We start from the raw sequence: 12,733 nt of genomic DNA on the forward strand, positions 1-12,733 counted from the left end.
CCGGTTGTTGGTGGTCAGGTGGATCAGAGATAGCCGAGCGATAATTGGTCGGGATGCGATTTATGCGCAAGCATGCAGGCTCTTTTTTTTCTCGCTTTGGTGTTGGTCTGAGAGCGGGATTGAAAACTTCCCAACGTGCGTATCGTTCTTCCACCACGACGCTACGACGACAACGGAGCGATGGTGACGCACATCCTCGGCCTGCGACTGCATGGCACGACGCTCATCCTCCCGGCTGGGCGGCGCCGTGCTGCACTATCCTCGCTCACACGCGTGCAGTCCGCCTCGGCCGGTGTGCTGGGCGCGTTCGGCGTAGTGCATCTCTCAGCACCGTTGGTGGGGCTGCTGTACGGGGTAACGGGGGATATGAATGATCGCGTGGATGCAGCTTCGCGGTGGATGCTTTTGGGTCGCGTGGCGTACCAGAGCGCAGTGGGCGAGGCGGTCGTATGGGCCGCCCTGGGGGTGCATTTGGCTGCGGGCCTGGCCAAGAGGTTGATCACTCGGTTCACTGTTGCGAGCCCTGCTGCGGGGGAGACGGAGGTAGCGAGCAGCAAGGCAAAGCTGACATGGGCGCAGAGCTCCGGCTGGCTGCTGGCACCGTTCGCCCTACACCACGCAATCGTCAATCGCGTCCTACCGGCTTCGGGCACCGCGCCCATCTCGAGCCTTTCGCCCTCGGAACTCGACTACTCGTTCGTAGCGCACTCGCTGTCCCACCCGAACCTACCTGTGCGCGCGGCTATGGGAGCGGCTTATACCCTGCTCAGCGCCGCATTCGCCGTCCACGTGGCCTACGCCGTCCCTGCACTGCTCCGCTCACTCCCACTGCGGAAGTCTTCGTCGACACAAGGCACGCGCATGCGGAAGCGGCGGTCCAAGGCCCAAGTGGCTGCGTCGTTGGCTGTCGTCCTGCTGGCTAGTGTCGCGTCGATGGTTCCGCTGGCAAATGACGGGTTGCTGATCTCTGGCACACTCAGGAAGCGGTACGACGCCGTGCTGGGCTTAGCGTGGCCCACACGCTTCTTCCTGCACTCGCGCTGATATCACACAAGCGCTGCCACAAGAATCGATCCACGGACGGCATCTCGGCCTGTTCATTGCAGGATCCTATATTGTACAATTGCCAACCCTCGCCCCACATCTATCACGCACCTCATACACTCGAAAGCACTTTCTTCTTGGTCCAGCGCACCGTGCCCGGCTGCTGATTCTCCTTGCATGCGCCTTCTTGCGCCAACGCCACCGCTGCCGCATTCTGCTCCTTGCTCACCTTCCAGAACCTCACGGTGCAGTCGATCTCCTCGTACGCTTTGACCGCCTTGTCGAGGAGCTCCCACAGATCGCGGTCGGGCACCTGCTCGCCCACCTGCCCCAGCGGCGACTCGGCCATGATGCGCCACTTGTTGTGCCGCCACTCCCAGATCCAACGACTGATCCCGTCGACGAGCCACGTGTGGTGCGTGGCGATGACGAGCTTGTCAAAGCCCTCGGACTCCCATCTGGTGAACTCGAGCGCGGCGAGCGCAGAGCGTAATGCGGCTCGGCGAACGGTCGAGTGGCACAGCTCGGGCGCACGTTCGAGTCTGCGCGAGAAGTTGGGCTCCACATCCACTTCGGGCGAGCGTTTGTAGGATGCATGACGTGCACGTGGGTCATGTGTGGGGCAGAAGACGAACCCGAGACCCGCGCGCTTCTCTTCCACCTCGTGTGAGGCGGATAGGGACGAGGACGTCTTGAGTTGCGCCTCGAGCGACTTGTAGTCTGGCAGCTTGCCCGCGCCGAACATGGCTTTGCGCGTCGCTTGGACCGAAAAGTCGGTAGGCACGGAACTGTAGACCGAAGCTGCATCCGACGCACCGAAAAGGGTGGCTGACGTGTCGGTGGTGAGCATCGAGCTTGCATCACTACCGAGCTTCATGGCCGCCACCTGACCTGGCGTCAACGCAGCGCCTGCACACAGGATGAGCATCTGACGCGGATCCACTTTGCGCACGTATCGAAGCGGACGCCACGGTCTCGGGTCGGGCACAAACAGGTCTTCTACAAGCAGCTCGCCCGATGCACGCGCCGTTTTGATCGTCGCCGCGTCCGACGGGTGCTGGAACAGACTCGCTTCGTGGGCCGAGGGGACTCTGCCTTGGGTGGCTTCTTCGAAGTGGGTGATGCCGAGCTTCTTTTCCTTTTCCGTGATGCGGTCGAGCGCGCGGTGGGAGGTCCAGCTGCTGGTGGCAGCCCAGGGTGTTCGTGCCGAGGACGCGTCGCCGGTGATGGAAGGCGGTGGTCGGAAGGGGGTAGCTACTGCGTTGACGGATACGTTGACGGGCAGTGTCTGCGTGCGTTCTGCGGTCAGGGTGAGTGTCGTCATCTTGGACTGCGTCGAAACGGCCGTAGCGTTGGTCATGATCGAAGCCGTGTCACCGCTCTTAGCCTGGATGCTGCCCTCTTCCGCAGCTGGCTCTGTTGATGAAGGAAACTCGAAGGGCTTGACTTGGTCTGGAGTTGAAGCCCTATCCGAATGTTGCTGTTCCACACTTTCCTTGTACGCCTGTGCCTGCGTCCTTCCATGCTCGTCTAGCTCTGGACCCTTCTCGGCCACCACCGCTGTCGCCTTCTTCTCCTTTGTCTCGATCTCGCGCGCAAAATCGTACTCCTTGGTATCGCGATCGTGCATGGTAGAAGGGATGAACAAACGCTTGACCGAATTGTGCTGCGCCAGCGCATCAGGCGCATACGAAATACCGCCCGGAGTGTCGAGTCGAACCTGATAGGCCGACTGCTGCTGCTGTGGTTGCGCATCCTTGTCCTGAGTCTGCGTTGCCGGGGTAGAGGTGTCCCCATCGGTGGTGGGCAAAACAGCTTCGTACGAGGTGCTGCCATCGTAGAGGCGTTTCGAGGTGGAGCTGGATGATGAAGAGGATTTGGAAGCAGAGGGGCGAGCCCATGCCTGAAGGTAGCGATAGTCTGGTGCCGACATGATGATGGAACGGGAGTGATGATGGTGAGAAGGAGAAGGCTGGATCAGCAGAAAGCTCAATTTGAATCAGGGTCCGTGTTGTGTCGGCAACAGCGACGCGAGCGGTAAGTGGAAAACAACACTTTTCGAAATCAGAATCGGGCCGGCAAACTGTCAGCAGCAGCAGCAGCAGCAGCAGCAGCCGCGCAGGGTTTTTTAATTGCGTTTCGGATTACAGAGTCCGAACGCTCCGAATCCTTTGGCATCATTCGCACTCTTCTTCTTGGACCTCATTTCCGTTCCTATGACACACATAAGAGAGCCAAATTGCGGGATGCGAAAGGAAGAATGTGATTATGGAGTGCGCGACTAGCTAACAATGAAAATCATGACTACGAACCAAACTCAGATCTGGGGAAGCGTGCCAATCTGCTGGAGGTAGCGGTAGGTCTCCAGGTATCCTTCCTTGACCGTGTCGCAGACCACATCCCATCCAGCCTTCCTAGCCTTGTCCAGACTACCCTTCTGGTCAAACGTCGCACCCAGCGTGAAGTCGGCAAAGCCAAAAGTCGAATGGTCGGCAAAGGCCTTGGGATCGCCCCCCTTCTCGCTCGTCAGCTTCTTCCACGCCTCGATGTTCTCGGGACGCTTGCTCCACTCGTCCAGGCTGAGGCTCAGCTTAGGCGGCTTGTCGTTGTACTCGGCTTTGCCCGAGGCGGTGGGCGGGAGGATCTTGAGTTCCAACTCGTTGCCCAGGTCTTGCCAGATCTGGCCCAGCGTTCGCTCGTCGCCATCCTCGATGTTGAACGATTCATTCTCGCACTTGCCCGCGTTGGCCGGGTCGGTGAGGAACACCTGGAAACGCGCGTTGTTGATCGCGGTGCTCTGCGAGACAAAGATCTGGTCCCAGTTGAGGTTGTTGCCCGGGTACTGCACCTCGGTCTTGCCCTTGGCTTTTTCGAGTGTGAGGTAGAGGCTGGTCGAAACGGCCTGGTTCATAAAGTTGCCCTTGGCCGCGCCAATGATCGTATTGGGTCGTGTCTCGGACCAGGCATAGCCGTGCTTCTTGGCGTGCGCCACGAGGGTGTCCACCTGGTCGTAGTAGAAGTTGGGCGGGTCCGTGGGTCCACGCGGCGCATCTTCGCGGTACGGCACGGGCGAGGCGATGTCCTTGTTGGCCAGATGGAGCGAATACCACTTGTAGCCCGTCTGGAGATGGAAGTGCTTGAGCTCGCTACCAGCCGCCGCATAGGTGGCATCGAGCGCCTTGCTCAGCAGCACGTGGTTGACATCCAGCAGCTCCTGAGCATCCTTCTTCTCGATGTACGTGTAGTGCAGGGCAGCGTTGACCTTGTCGCCACCGTTCGCCTTGAGCTTGTCGGTAATCTCATCGACAGAGGCGTTCAGAATGTCGATCGAGAAAAACTTGATGCGCGGGTCTTTGAGGTCGACCTGGGGCGGACGACGCGAGACCGCCAGAATCGAGCCCACCACGGCCTTGGGCTGCTCGACAAGGGCTCGAAGCGCTGCGATACCGGAAACGCCGTTGGCGCCCCAGACAAGATAGTTTCGCGGCGAAGACGACATGGTTCCTTCTAATGTGTTTGTTGTGTTGATACGGAAGGGAGGGTGGTGGCCGGAGTGGAAAGGGTGTTTGGCTGGGTTTATATACACCGTGCTGAGAGCAACACGGCAATGCAAACTGAAATTAGGCTCGACCAGACGCCACATGTTCAGCCAGCGCCCGTTACTTCTTAGACACGTCTGCGACATGACGTTTGTCATTAATTCCTGCTCAATGTCCCGATTTGGCAAAAGACAATCAACGACAATGCCGGTCTTCCTTTTTTTCTTCTTCGTTCTTTCTAGCAAGCTTCTTCCAATCAGCTGAACAGTCAGATTCATTCAACCGCGGCTGACGGTGCTGACTCCTCACTGAATCACGCCATGACTATTAGAGGCGTCCAGTGGTGCATTCATAATATTTAGAATAAATACATTGCCGTCCGATTTGCCAAGAATGACCAACTGTCTGTCACACGGCCTTCCGACTCTTCCAAGGCGCTCTGTCCACTTCTATTCCGCGATGCACAGCTGATCGCAGTTGAGTGTGACCGGACTCCGACTCCTCGCCCCTCCCTCGGCCTCAATCGGCCTCAATCCCGTAAGAAGGCAAGTCGCTTGAGCAGGATCTCGGCGCTGTCCGTCAGCTCGGTCCCGGCTGCGATGACCTTTTGCAGATAGTCGTTGGCCAGAGCCAGATTGCCGACTTTGGCAGCCGAGCCTTGCTCGCCATCCTGTTCCATGTCGTCTGCGGTAACCACGCCTCCAGTTTCGGCGCGCTGCTGCTGCTGCTGGTGCGCTGCTTTGGCACCGATCTCGCCCATCTCCCACCGCGCTGCGATGATGTACGAGCGGGCATAGCGCGCAACCACGTTGGATTCGGTACCGGCCAGGGCGCGGTCGACTACCTGGACCAGCCGTCGATGGTAGCACGCTGCGGCTTCAAAGTCGCGCTCCTTTTCGTAGACCTCGATGATCCGCGTCAGGCCCATGACCGTGTCGCCTTGGTTGAGACGACAAGCTAGGTAGCGCTTGAAGCACGAGATGGCATCTTGCGAACGCCTCAAGTGGTCGTAGCAAATGCCCATGCTCGACCACATGCGTCCGTCGTACGGTCGGATCGCGGCGCACTTTTGAAAATAGTTGACCGCGTACTTGTAGGCCCCGTTGAGCTCGTACACCTGGCCCAGGCCGTACAGCGCACGATACTCGCGCGGATTGATCTTGAGCGCGCGCCGATACATCTCGGCAGCAGCATGACTGTTCTTGAGCTCGATGTACTCGTGGCCCAGCAGGATCCAAGCGGGTACACAGCCCGAGTCAAGACGTAGAGCATGTCGGAAGGCCTCGATGGCGCGATGGTGGTCGCTTCGCTGGTTGTAGTAGTTGCCCACCAGACAGCACACCTCGGGCCGATCCTTGGCGAACGAGCTGAACTTGTTGGCCAGGTGCGCCAGCTCAGCCGTGCGGTTGAGAAGGTAGAGTGCATTCGAGTAGTCGGCCAGTCCGTCGATCCTGTACGGGTCGATCGACCAAGCTTCCTGGAAATCCTGTTCGGCCTCGATGTAGTCGAGCCGATGCACATTGGTCTGCGCTCGACACGTGAGCAGGTATGCGGATCGAGGGAACGACTCGAGCAGTCGGTCGATGCGCGTGATGGTGACATCGCCCTCTTGCGCCGAATGGCGGTCGAGGAACTCGCGAAAGAAGCTGACCATGAAAGATTCAGGCAGCAGATCCGCCATCTGATCCGCCTCGCCCGGTTCGAGCGTCATGGCAAGTTCCTGCCATGCAGCCCAGTTGTAGGCGAAACTTTGGACAGAGCGGATAAGGCAGTCCATGGCCTCGATGGGACGATTGAGCTTGCGCAAGATGGCGCCTTTCAAGAACAGCAGAAAAGGATCCGAAGCGTCGATGAGTTCTTTGAGGATGGGGATCAAGTTGGGCGAAGTAGCGGGAAGCGTGCCATTAGGCTTGGGAATGATCATGCCGTGTTCGTCCAATTTGCGTTCGGACATGAGGAAGCGGGCATAGAGGCACAGGAAGCGAGCCTTGTCCGAAGTGGCCTTGCTGGTCTCGAGCACCCATAAGCAGCGTTCGAGTTGGTGCTGATCAAAGTGACTTTTAGCCAGCAGGTACGACTCCTCTTCCAGCGCCGAGCCAGCCGAGGACGCGCCACCGAGACGAAGTTGCGAAACTCCGGGCGAGCAGTCGACCGAGTTGGTATTGGACTGCCAGTGGACATGTGCCGATCCAGGAGCAGCGCCCTCTTCACTATCGACCGTGATGAGCGAGCTATCAGGATCGTCTCTTGGCGACGCCATGCGGCTCAGACGAGTGTTGACGAGGGGAGACGAGGCGAAGGTGGCGGTGGGTACAAATCGCCCCGAAGTCTCTGCTGCAGAAGCATCTTCTGCTCCAGGCTCGACCGACATCCGCTGATGCATACCAAGAGCGGGTGTCGAGTGTTCTGGTATGTGCGATCTAGCGTGCGAGCGTCGCTTGGTCGCAGGCGTTGACGTGCCCATCAGCGAATCATCGGAGCGGCTCTGAGTTGATAGGAAACGTCCTTCGCTGACAACCTCTGTGTAAGGGACAGACTGAAGCAGCTCGAGCGTCCATCTCGAAGAAGATGCTAGTCCTCGATCTGAGAGTTCGAGAGCTGCGAAACGAAGCGACTCCCTGGCGCGAGCTGGTTCGAGGTCGGGGAAGGGATAGTCGACATCAAAGACTGTCGTGTCCGACATGGTCATTGCGGGGCGACGAATACTCGACCAAATGCAATGCGGCAATCGGTGCAAGGGAGACGACCGAGATGATGGAGTTAGGGTTTGAACAGAACCGTGTCTGTGTTTGTGTTGCTCTCAACGCGCTTTTTCAACCTCCACTCTAGGCCAAACGCACATATAAAATTGGTTTGATGTGCACCCGTGACGCAGCCTGGCCCACCTCTCGTGCGTAAAAGCTCCTCGCCAGCGCCGCAATGTTGGACCTGCGTAGTCCAGCAGCGTTAAGTCTTGCCGATTGCGGTCCTGACACCATAGCTGCATCATGCATAGCACAAGCTGCATTGTTGACGCTGCTTTTACAGGCAGGAGCCCTGAGCTGTATTGTAGAGGCTAGCTTTCGTGTTACGTCGCGTCCCAGGCGGAGCGCTGAATTTTGGACATAAATATGAGAGAAAAAAAATTGCGGTCTGGAAGAATCGAACATCCGTCTGCTCGGCTCAGTAGTCCTCGAGATCTTCCGATTGGTGTCTCCCGATCGCCACAACGAGCTGTACTAACCACTATACTAAGACCGCCAATTTGTTGGGTTGGATATGATTTGAATATATGGACTACATCTTTAAAGTAGGGCTTCTGTTTGAGCATCTTTGAACCTGTTTTTTCTGCACGAGATCTGCATCAATGGCCATCCGAAGACAACTTCGGCCATGGTGAGTCCAATGCATGCGCAGATGAGGTAAGTCTCTGCGGTTCTATGTGTCTCAAGCTAGTCCGGGCCGACAGTCAGCGAATGCCGGTAGCTGAGAAAGTTTTTAGTGCGCCGAGCAAGATGGCTATGCACGCGAAGCTGGAAAGGCAGCCCTAAAATAAGAAGCGACCTTTGCCGCACAGATGTCATCACGTTTTGGTCCGCGGACACTGCTGTGCTGTTCGGTGTGCTGCCAGTCAGCTGCACGTTTTTGGTCTCGTGCATCCTGGATAGCATCTCGAGGCAACTTGGATTCGAGGCAATGCGGGCTCTCCTCGTTGCCACCATCTTACTCGGACAGCATCTTCGCACTTGACTATCTCATCCTATCACGCGAGCTGAACACAACTGCGCAAGATGCCGATCGACCTCAAGAAGGCGCTCAAGACGGACGACCCCAGGTGGGACAAGCTCAAGCAAGGCTACAAAAAGGTCGAGACGGGCGCTTGGAACGTGCTGGCTCCCGTGGGCGAGTGGACCAACCGCACTGCCGGCAAATTCGGCGCTGAATCCTTCTGGCCTACCGAGCTCGGCTTGGAATGCGACAAGGCCGCTCGCATCTTGCGCACCTTCACCACCAAGGGGGCCTCCGTCGAAGTAGATGCCAACAATGCAGCCGGCCTCAACGACCAGAACGCTGTGATTCCACCTGCAGCACCGCAATACGACGCCAAGGGCAAGAAGATCAAGGATCCGCACAAGTATGACAGCCGCAAGACGCAGAAGGTCATTCGCAAGATCCCTCCCAAGGTGCTCCAAAAGGCGCACGGCCTTGCCATCTTCACCGTCTTCCGCACCGGGTTTGGCTTCTCGGGAGCCAGCGGCTCCGGCGTTGTGCTTTCGCGGCTGCCAGATGGCTCGTGGTCTGCGCCTTCCGGTATCTTGATCCACACCATCGGATATGGGTTCCTCATTGGTCTCGATATCTACGATGTCGTCTTGGTGCTGCGTAATCAGAAGGCGGTGGACGCGTTCAAGCACCCTAAGGTCAGCCTTGGTGGCGAGCTCTCTGTTGCCTTTGGACCCGTGGGTAACGGCGCACAAGTAGAGTCCGGCGTGGAGGCAGCACCGTGCTGGTCCTATGTCAAGAGCAAGGGCTTCTATGCCGGGCTTCAGCTGGACGGTACTATTGTCCTCAAGCGCGACGACGAGAACGGACGCTTCTACAAGTCGCCTGGCATTAAGGTCGACAGTATTCTCTCTGGCCAGCTGCCCGGGCCTTCTCCTGCCGCTGTGACGCCTTTGTGGCAGACGATCTACGCTGCTGAAGGTCGACCGGAGTTGATGGGAACCGACCGCATTCCTGAAGGTACCACACCGGGCGATCTCGAGCTGACCGAAGAAGACATGAAGCATGCCAGCAATTACGCCGAGCAGGAACAGTACCCACAGCAGCAGCAGCACCCAGGAGCATCAGCAGCTCCAGTTGGAAGTTTCTCGGCTCGAAGAGTGCCGCCTCCTCCTTCCAGCACTGGTACAGCTGCAGCCTCGGGCTCGAGTACGACGTCCCCTCCGTACGCAGATCTCCCACCTGACTACGAGTAAGTTTTTCTACACTTCGGCGCTTGGTCTCCTCAGTACTGACCCCACTGACTTACGCTTCCACCTACCTCTGCCTGTTCATCAGATTCGCCAATGCACCTGTCAATGCACAGGGGGGAAAGCAATTCGACGCTCCTGCTGAGCCTCACTCGTACCAGTCGAGTTCCAGTAATCTCCCTCCGAACCCGTTCGCGCGTCCGTCCGATGTTCCCGACGGGGCATCCCAGTATGAAACCGCTGAGCAGGAAAAGGCGAGACTCCAGCAGCAATATGCCGCGGCTCCGACATCCGACGCCGCCCCTCATGCTCCCTCATCTCTTCCTTCGCATGTAGAGGCCTTGTATGACTTTGCTGGGCAGGAGCAGACTGACCTGTATTTCAAGACGGGCGACGTCATCCAGGTGACGGGGCAGGAAGACGAAATGTGGTGGCGTGGTACCGTCGATGGCCGCTCTGGCATCTTTCCGTCCAATTACACGCGTGCGGTGTAGATACACGTGTTTGTTCTTTTCAGCTTCGACTTGTAGTATACGCTTTCTGATACCATGTGATTCGCTCCTAGACCTCCAAAGAAGACTGCCCGAAGCTCAAATCGGTCTTGTGTCAGAGGGAGGGTCGTCGGATGCAGGAACTCAAACAGCCGGAGTGTCAAAAGCCTAATCAACGCAAAATTGCAGTGTGTGGAGGCATGTCGCTGTATGCAGTCTTGAAAAATCCAATGCTTTTGGGCTCAAGAAGAAACTCGACTCAGCTTTTTTGAAGTTGGCCTGCATACAGCACGCGACACACCCCGCTTTGCCACCGACCGACCCTCGTCCCTCTCCACTTTCTTCCTCATCCCACCAACAGATCGCCTCGACGTTCCTATATCAAGCCTCTCACTGCAGGTGAAGGTGACAGCATGTCCAACGTTCGTGGACCCACATCGGCGCTCACCGAGTTCCTGAGGGAGCGAGGTATCACAGCCAGGAACACCAATCGCTTCCGACGACGGGAGCAGGAGCAGCAAGAACAGGCCGCCGCCGCCGCCGCCGCCGCCGACAGTAATGGATGGGCCGCTTCGGATGTCCCATCTGATGCCTCCCGCGCGCCAGCGACCCGCCCTCGCCGCCCGTTGGCTCGCAATGGCAGCTCGATGAACTTCGAAGAAGATGACGAGACGGACGACGATCTGCCTCCCGCAGCAGCAGCTACCGCCATCACCGCAGCCAGTGTGGAGACCGAAGCGAGCACGAGCTCAGGTCGACGGACGCGCTCGAATGGAAAGAAGCGTGCGCAACAAGACGAAATCGCTACAGAAGCCAGCAGCAGCTCCACCACCAGTGGCAAGTCTAAGAAGAAAGCCAAGAAGGACGATGATGAAGACGACGACTATAACCCGAAAAGTCCGCCCAAGAAGGGCCCGGCACCTGTCGACTGGGAAGAATCGCTAAGCTTGCCGCAAGCCAGCAGCTCGCGTGCCAATTTCTCGTACGCCAACCGAGCGCCAGGCAGCATCTCGTACTGCGGTTTGTGCAAGATGAAGTTCACCATCACTTCGTATACCAAGGTATCTGACAAAGGACCGCTCTGTCATCGCTGCGGTCCCGCTTACAAAGGTCCAAATGGAGCTGGCTCCGACGCCAAAGCAAAGCCGTCTCCGAAGAAGAAGCAGGTGCGACGTAAGACGCTGCAGGACGGCGTGCGCCAGAGCTTCCCCAGCTTACAGAGTTACTGCATCGAAGTGATCAGCCGCCACATTGAAGATGTCGAGGCGCTAGGTCACATTGGCTTCCGCAACATGGATGCGATCAGCAAGTCGATCTCCAAGAATCGCAGTCTCAACCCCAGAACGCTACAGCTGTTTCTGTCTCCCACTATCACCACGCTCTCGCTGTACGACTGCAGTAAGCTGGACAGCGAATCTCTCCAAAGTATCGCTGCGTTTGCGCCCAATCTCGAACATATCAATCTGCAACTGTGCGGTATGCTGGACAACGATGCAATGGACGTCTGGGTGAAGAAGCTCCCGAAGCTCAAGAGTGTCGAGCTCTATGGTCCTTTCCTGGTGCGCAAGGAAGCGTGGCACCGCTTCTTTGAGGCTATCGGTTCTCGTCTTGAGAGCTTCAAGATCCGCGAGTCGCCGCGGTTTGATCTGTCGTGTGCTGAAGCCATGGTCAAGCACTGCCCGAATGTGCGCGAGCTTGGTTTGGCGCAGATCGGACCGCTGGACAAGACGATGCTGCAACCTCTCGAAAGCTATGGTGACCAGCTGACATATCTCGACATCTCGGATCCCGGCGTGTCGGCGCCAGGCATCCCACCCAAGTCGCTCGAAGACGACGAGGTGGTGAGCCTGCTCAAGGCGGTCGGCACGAATCTGGTGCACCTGGATGTATCCAAGAACATAGACCTTACCGACCGCATTATCGAAGAGGCTATCAAGCCGCACTGTCACAAACTCAAGACATTGCGACTGATCGGATGCGAAAAGCTAGAGGCCAAGACGGTCGCCGGCATGTTTGCCGAATGGACCAAGAAGGGCGTGCCCGGCATCTCGTATCTGCACCTGGACCGAATGCTGAAACTCGACGACAGCCTGATGAAGCCCATGCTGACCCACTCGGGTATTGAGCTAGTGGAGCTGTCGCTCAACTCGGTAGACGGGATCACGGACAAAGGGCTTGAGGTGCTTGCCAACGCCAAGAATCTCCCGAGACTGGAGGTGCTCGACCTGTCGTTCGTCCGAGCCGTCGACGATGACAGTCTGGACAAGATCTGCCGCAACCTGAGCAGCTTGAAGAAGGTATCGGTGTTCGGCTGCAACCGTATTAGCGACTTCCTTCGATCTGAACGGGTGAGGATTATCGGCAAGGAGAAGTATGTCTCCTAATGCGCTGAGCGGCGCGCAGGCTACCAACGAAGGGCTTCGGTTTCATTTGACATTCACTGTTTGTAAGGGCTTCGATTCTGAAAAGCATTTTTCTCTCCTTCATGATATGAGCGCCCAACAGGAAGATCATGTGGTTGAGCAGTTTGTCATGAGACTACGAAACCCTTTGAACAAATACATGGGCCAAAGATGACACGGCGAGCCGTGTTCCGCATGGCCGGGCCGTGCGTAGCATCAAAGATACGGAGCGCCATCTCCGTGCACTTTTTTTTCTTTTGTCGGGAAGCAGCTTCTTGCAGGCACAGCCTCACCCTCGGGACCAC

The 12,733-nt window shown here is 57.6% G+C and overlaps 6 protein-coding genes across 6 annotated transcripts; 3 read left to right on the forward strand and 3 right to left on the reverse strand.

Annotated features, from left to right (window-relative positions):
- Positions 1–180: 180 nt before the first annotated feature.
- Positions 181–1,044, forward strand: EX895_000874 (uncharacterized protein; the record flags this gene model as incomplete). The annotated part of the gene is made up of 1 exon (XM_029881475.1): positions 181–1,044. One exon carries the CDS (start codon positions 181–183, stop codon positions 1,042–1,044), a length of 864 nt encoding a protein of 287 aa, XP_029742861.1.
- Positions 1,045–1,156: 112 nt separating this feature from the next.
- EX895_000875 (uncharacterized protein) lies at positions 1,157–2,977 on the reverse strand (the record flags this gene model as incomplete). Its single annotated transcript, XM_029881476.1, has 1 exon — positions 1,157–2,977. One exon carries the CDS (start codon positions 2,975–2,977, stop codon positions 1,157–1,159), a length of 1,821 nt encoding a protein of 606 aa, XP_029742862.1.
- A 384-nt stretch (positions 2,978–3,361) lies between these two features.
- EX895_000876 (uncharacterized protein) lies at positions 3,362–4,543 on the reverse strand (the record flags this gene model as incomplete). The annotated part of the gene is made up of 1 exon (XM_029881477.1): positions 3,362–4,543. One exon carries the CDS (start codon positions 4,541–4,543, stop codon positions 3,362–3,364), a length of 1,182 nt encoding a protein of 393 aa, XP_029742863.1.
- Positions 4,544–5,112: 569 nt separating this feature from the next.
- Positions 5,113–7,272, reverse strand: EX895_000877 (uncharacterized protein; the record flags this gene model as incomplete). The annotated part of the gene is made up of 1 exon (XM_029881478.1): positions 5,113–7,272. The coding sequence occupies one exon, from the start codon at positions 7,270–7,272 to the stop codon at positions 5,113–5,115; it is 2,160 nt and encodes a 719-aa protein (XP_029742864.1).
- Positions 7,273–8,353: 1,081 nt separating this feature from the next.
- On the forward strand, positions 8,354–10,029 carry EX895_000878 (uncharacterized protein; the record flags this gene model as incomplete). Its single annotated transcript, XM_029881479.1, has 2 exons — positions 8,354–9,537; positions 9,624–10,029. 2 exons carry the CDS (start codon positions 8,354–8,356, stop codon positions 10,027–10,029), a joined length of 1,590 nt encoding a protein of 529 aa, XP_029742865.1.
- A 410-nt stretch (positions 10,030–10,439) lies between these two features.
- On the forward strand, positions 10,440–12,410 carry EX895_000879 (uncharacterized protein; the record flags this gene model as incomplete). The annotated part of the gene is made up of 1 exon (XM_029881480.1): positions 10,440–12,410. The coding sequence occupies one exon, from the start codon at positions 10,440–10,442 to the stop codon at positions 12,408–12,410; it is 1,971 nt and encodes a 656-aa protein (XP_029742866.1).
- Between the last annotated feature and the right edge of the window lie 323 nt (positions 12,411–12,733).

This window comes from Sporisorium graminicola, chromosome SGRAM_1, assembly GCF_005498985.1.
Source record: "Sporisorium graminicola strain CBS 10092 chromosome SGRAM_1, whole genome shotgun sequence".
NCBI classification, from domain to species: domain Eukaryota; kingdom Fungi; phylum Basidiomycota; class Ustilaginomycetes; order Ustilaginales; family Ustilaginaceae; genus Sporisorium; species Sporisorium graminicola.